The sequence below is a fragment of the Laetiporus sulphureus genome (assembly GCF_001632365.1).
Source record: "Laetiporus sulphureus 93-53 unplaced genomic scaffold LAESUscaffold_164, whole genome shotgun sequence".
Classification (NCBI taxonomy): Eukaryota; Fungi; Basidiomycota; class Agaricomycetes; order Polyporales; family Laetiporaceae; genus Laetiporus; species Laetiporus sulphureus.
Window position 1 is genome coordinate 914 of NW_024468673.1, and position 5,055 is coordinate 5,968.

General features: G+C 38.4%; 3 protein-coding genes across 3 annotated transcripts; all 3 read right to left on the minus strand.

Annotated features, from left to right (window-relative positions):
- Positions 1 to 1,020: 1,020 nt before the first annotated feature.
- On the minus strand, positions 1,021 to 1,752 carry LAESUDRAFT_718583 (uncharacterized protein; the record flags this gene model as incomplete). Its single annotated transcript, XM_040907453.1, has 4 exons — positions 1,021 to 1,062; positions 1,114 to 1,470; positions 1,523 to 1,545; positions 1,635 to 1,752. 4 exons carry the CDS (start codon positions 1,750 to 1,752, stop codon positions 1,021 to 1,023), a joined length of 540 nt encoding a protein of 179 aa, XP_040757329.1.
- A 416-nt stretch (positions 1,753 to 2,168) lies between these two features.
- Positions 2,169 to 3,061, minus strand: LAESUDRAFT_718584 (uncharacterized protein; the record flags this gene model as incomplete). Its single annotated transcript, XM_040907454.1, has 5 exons — positions 2,169 to 2,217; positions 2,272 to 2,519; positions 2,567 to 2,808; positions 2,835 to 2,921; positions 3,046 to 3,061. 5 exons carry the CDS (start codon positions 3,059 to 3,061, stop codon positions 2,169 to 2,171), a joined length of 642 nt encoding a protein of 213 aa, XP_040757330.1.
- Positions 3,062 to 3,585: 524 nt separating this feature from the next.
- LAESUDRAFT_718585 (uncharacterized protein) lies at positions 3,586 to 4,974 on the minus strand (the record flags this gene model as incomplete). The annotated part of the gene is made up of 2 exons (XM_040907455.1): positions 3,586 to 4,233; positions 4,345 to 4,974. 2 exons carry the CDS (start codon positions 4,972 to 4,974, stop codon positions 3,586 to 3,588), a joined length of 1,278 nt encoding a protein of 425 aa, XP_040757331.1.
- Positions 4,975 to 5,055: the final 81 nt, after the last annotated feature.

Below are 5,055 nucleotides of genomic sequence, written 5' to 3' on the forward strand. Positions count from 1 at the left end.
CTATCATATCAAAGTGTGTCAGAATGCACAATATTCTGATTCAAGGCTTCACCTGAAACATTTTCATAATGCTCAGATATTTGGAATGGCCTTTTCAGCTATTCAACATATTCTCTCAGATTTTCAAAAATTCTGACAGCCTGCAAGGCTTCTATCATATCTAGCTATATCAGAATGCTTAATATTGCTTTGCAAGGTCTGAAGGCTCAATTGAGGTGTCTTTGTAATGCAAACTGAGTTGATATGACCTTCTTTACTATTTAATCTACTTTTTCAGAGTTTTAGGAACTCTGTACAGACTGCAAGATTTTTATCATATTCAGCAATGTTCAGATGCTCAGCATGGCTTTGCAAGGCCTGACAGCTTATTTGAAGCATTTTTATAATTTTTACAGGCCTGCAATGACTGTATCAGTGATTCAGTCTCCTCTCTTAGACGTTCAGAAACTCTGGCCAGCATGCCAAATTTCTGTGATATTGAGCTATGTTGTGTTTCTCAATATGGCCTTGCAAGGTCTGTACAAGATCTGAAAGCTAACTTGAAATATCTATATAGTTTTTACAGGCCAGGCATGGCATTTTTAGCCATTTGATCTACTCTCTTAGATTTTTAGAAACTCTGCCAGCCTGCAAGACTTCTATCATATTAAGGTGTGTTAGAATGCACAATATTCTAATTCAAGGCTTCACCTGAAACATTTTCATAATGCTCAGAGGTTTGAAATCTACTCTCTCAAATTTTTAAAATTTTACAGGTGAACATAATTGCAACAAAGCTGAAAATATAATGCTGGTAGTGAAAAGCAAGCAAGTGTTTCACACTTTGATCACCCACTGTATAACCAAGCATAAGAGCAGAATTTGAGCCATTCATGTCAGGTATGCTACAATTTGTAAACTATGTCCACACACAAGTGTTCAATTGGCCTTCACACAGTGCTATATATATATGAATGTTCACAATTATAGTTATTGCTCCAAACACATTTGTTCAAAAGCCTATATACTTTGAAATGTAAATCAAATCTTTGCAGCCTCAGCCCTGATAGCATTGACACTATCCTAAAATCTTTTGTTAATGATAATATTTCTGTTGTCAGAACATTGACGTACCTTGTGAGCCTTGACATTAGCTTTCACTGTCTTAACTGTCCTACTTGCCTCCCCCTTCACCTTCATCTTCAATTGGTGATGCTCATTGTGCTTCTTCTTCTGATCAGCCTTGTTTTTTTGTACCTGTTCAGCTTTTGAGGCCTTAATGATGCACTGAACAATCTCAGTTTTAGAGATACCAGGCAGCCTATCCAGGCCATGAATTTTAGTCACATCAACCACAATGATGCCATTCTTCTGCTTTTGATAAAAAGCAAGAGAAGATTGGCTCATGCACTGAAGATGCACAAACTTCTGATGCATGGCATGCACTGGAGCAATGATCTCATGCCCCTTAGAATCAGTCTCAGTCTCAGTCTATACTTGCTGTCTGTATAAAATGATGACAGTTAAAAAAAACTGTACTCACCTTGATCCTGATATCAGTGAGGGCTCAAATGATGACAATGTCTTCAGGCTTGAAGACATGACCTATAATGATGGTAAGATGACTGCCACACCATTTATGTGACAGCACTTACCCTTTTTGCAGTCCACATTCATGCATGTCTTGGCCCTCATGCTCTCCTCTGAAGCTGCACTCAGCTTGACAACTTGATCAACAGCAGGCTTGTCCTTGATGATGCCAAAGCCCTTCATGGTGAAGCGACCATGGTTGCGATGACACTGTTTGATCTCTGGCACGTTTGGCCTGCAATATTACTCTTATTTCTCCTTCAACTCTCTAACTCCCTACAGTGGCTGAGAGAAAATAAAATTAAACATCAGTGTCCAGCGTGCAAACATTCTCCATCTGGAAGGCTCATCTCCATGTGGTGAGTAATTTCATGGGCTAGACATGCAAATTACAACCCTTACACCTCACACTTTCATTACAGTCACCACATCAATAAATGCTATATAATGAATATTAGTGTGTCTACATCTGCTTTTCTTGAACTTTTTGCATATAAGCTCTCAATAAATGCAGCTCATCTATGTGATCAGCAATTTGTGAACACCAGTTGATATAACCAAACTAAAAAGTAGTTTTATAACCATCTATGAAATCGTGTTTATGACTTAGTAACCTTCTTTGGACCTCTTCTAAGTCCATCTGCATGTCTGCATTATAAAATAAGTAACAGTACTCATAAACATCAAAGCAACCTAACTTACAGTGCATACATCGATGGATGAACCACCCAATTTACAACTATCATCATCGAACCTTCCACACGCTCATTATGAGCAACAACTCCAACATAAATACACCATGGCTGAAGTTCAGAATCTTGTATATGCTGAGGAATTCCTCGTGTCGACATGACCTCATTGGCTGTGACATGTTTGCGATACCAATAATTGTTGTTCATGCCTGCAGCATTTGTCCAGTTTCCTTGTGTTGAACTTTTGACAACACCATACTACTATAGTTATTAGTGTTGGTACAGAAATTTAAATGAATACATACTGATTGATATATTTCCTTCACAACATGTGTTCCTAAAGGAACAACTTGAACTGCTAAGGTTGTCAATGGCCCAGAGTCATTTTTGCTTGTAAATTGCACATCAATCTGTGCAGGGATGTTTCCAAAGCATGGTTGAATAATCATAGCTTGAAGAAATTTGACAGGAGTATTTGGGGAATGAGCTGCCTCGAACTCAACAACAGAGGTGGTGGATGGCATCTGTTGATCTCTTATTGACAATGCTAAAAAAATGAGCAGTTATACGCACTGTGATATATAATCAAAGAATTTTGAACAAGGATGAAAAGAATGAAAAATGATTTGATGATGCCTGTCATAGAAGGTTCAATATGAGCTGTACAGTATTATGTCAGCAAGTCATGTGAATTTATTTTATATTACAGTTAATATTATATATGCCATTTAATTATTTGTACTATATAAACTGAATATTTGTAATTTTGCATCATCTGACTTACTGAATTTGATGAACATCTTAATTGATTATCTGTCATCTACTAGATTTTGTAAATGCTACCTTTACAAGCTATGTATATATAAAATTATGTAGCCCTTCTACAAAAGACACAAGCTATATAAGCTATACTACTCATTAATGAAAATATTATACTACATTATATAATCCTCTACATCTTATCGGTAGGACTGCTAGAAGTTTGTGACATTTTTGCCTTCAGATTTCCAACATCATAATCTAAGCTCTACAAGGTGCACATACATACCACTGATCTGGCTATTATACTGAAAGGAGATCATGCAGCTTGTCTACCTTTACATGTTATCAATATGATGAGACATTGTGCACTGTCTAGCTATATGAATGTTTTGCAGGTACTATTGCTGCTTCATATATCATATTAAAAGGTTCATTCTTTAATACTGTATCTTCACAATAACAAAGATATAATCAATGCTATAAGTAGAAGCTGTTGAATATTAGAAAAACATTGTACTGTAAATTGTGAAATCATAAAATCTGCTAGTAATCAGGCTTTTACCTACACTGACACATTCTGCAATGAACGCAAGTCATAAATCCACAAAAACACCTTGATTGCCCGTATAAACTCTCTCTCTGTCTCAACCTGCATCAGCCATTGACCATAGTCTGCTTGATTCATGGATACTGATAACTTGAATTCAGTGCACAACACCTTCCACAGTGCTTTATCATTGTGCCAAACCCATAAGGTAAGCACAATAATATCACTGAAGGGACATCGCTTTGTGTTCTTGTCGAAAAAGTCACCGATGTGGCATTTAGGTGAGTTCACACCCATGGGTAGATAGCAAGCATAGCAATACTTGTATCCACCACTGAGCTTGAGGTATGTGGTCTTCCAGTCGATCCAACCCATGGCCCAAGAAATAAAGGCTGAAATCTTGAGCACTTTGCGACAGTCAACAAAGCATTTGTGTTTGTTAGTGAGACAGCCCTTCCAAGCCCAGCAAATAGGACACTTGTCTCGTAGCACAATCATTGCTGTTGACAACTTGCCCACCAACTCTTGCTTGCATCGATTGTTAAGTTGCCACAATACTTTTGCTGCTCGCACTGCAAGGTCACTACCCACAGATTGAGCTGCAGATAATGGCTGCTGTGGCAAAGCAGTGATAGAAGCCTTGCTTGAGGAAATGTTTGTACACTGATTTGATGTGAAAGAATTCAAGGATGGTGATGCATCATTTGAGATGCTTGACTGAGTGAATTCAAACAATGAGCCACTTATATATGATATGATGCACATGATACATACAGTGGGAGGACTTGCATTGTGTGCACCTGAGGCATCATTCCAAAGCTCTTCATTGAGAATAATATCATCCAGTGGAGAAAAAGTCGCAAAATAGTCAATGTCATCATCATCATCACCAGAACTTGATGATGCGAGAAGTGGGGTAGCTGCACATGATTGCTGAAAGCAGTCATGGATAATGTTGGTGACTGTAGTGGAAGGTGCACAAACATCACAGTGCTCATACTTGTGAAGGGTAGAGCAAGTGCTGATATCACCATCCATGATCTGAGAAATGAGTGAGCGTCGACATGTAGATGTGTTTAAAGCCCAATCTTGCATGGCTTGCTGAAGCTGAGTATCCTTTGTTCCAAGTTCAAGAGGCTTGAATGTTGATGGAATGTATAGCACGATGACCATACAAGGACGTCCACCTCTTCCACCACGTGCTGCACCTTGAATGAAGTGATAGAAGTTGTAAGGCAAACCAGCAAAGATGATGACATCAACGAAAGGATAATCAATGCCATGAATGAATGAGGTTGTGGCAGCCATCCAAGTTTCAGCAGGAGTACCTCCTGCACGCCAGGACACTTCATTTTTCTTCTGATCATCTTCAAGCATCTTGGCATTGTGATGCATGATCTTCATTGTTTGATGAAAGCTTTGGGTATCATCAACAGTACGACAGAATACAAGTCCTCGTGAGTCGTCCAAAAATTGAGACTGAGT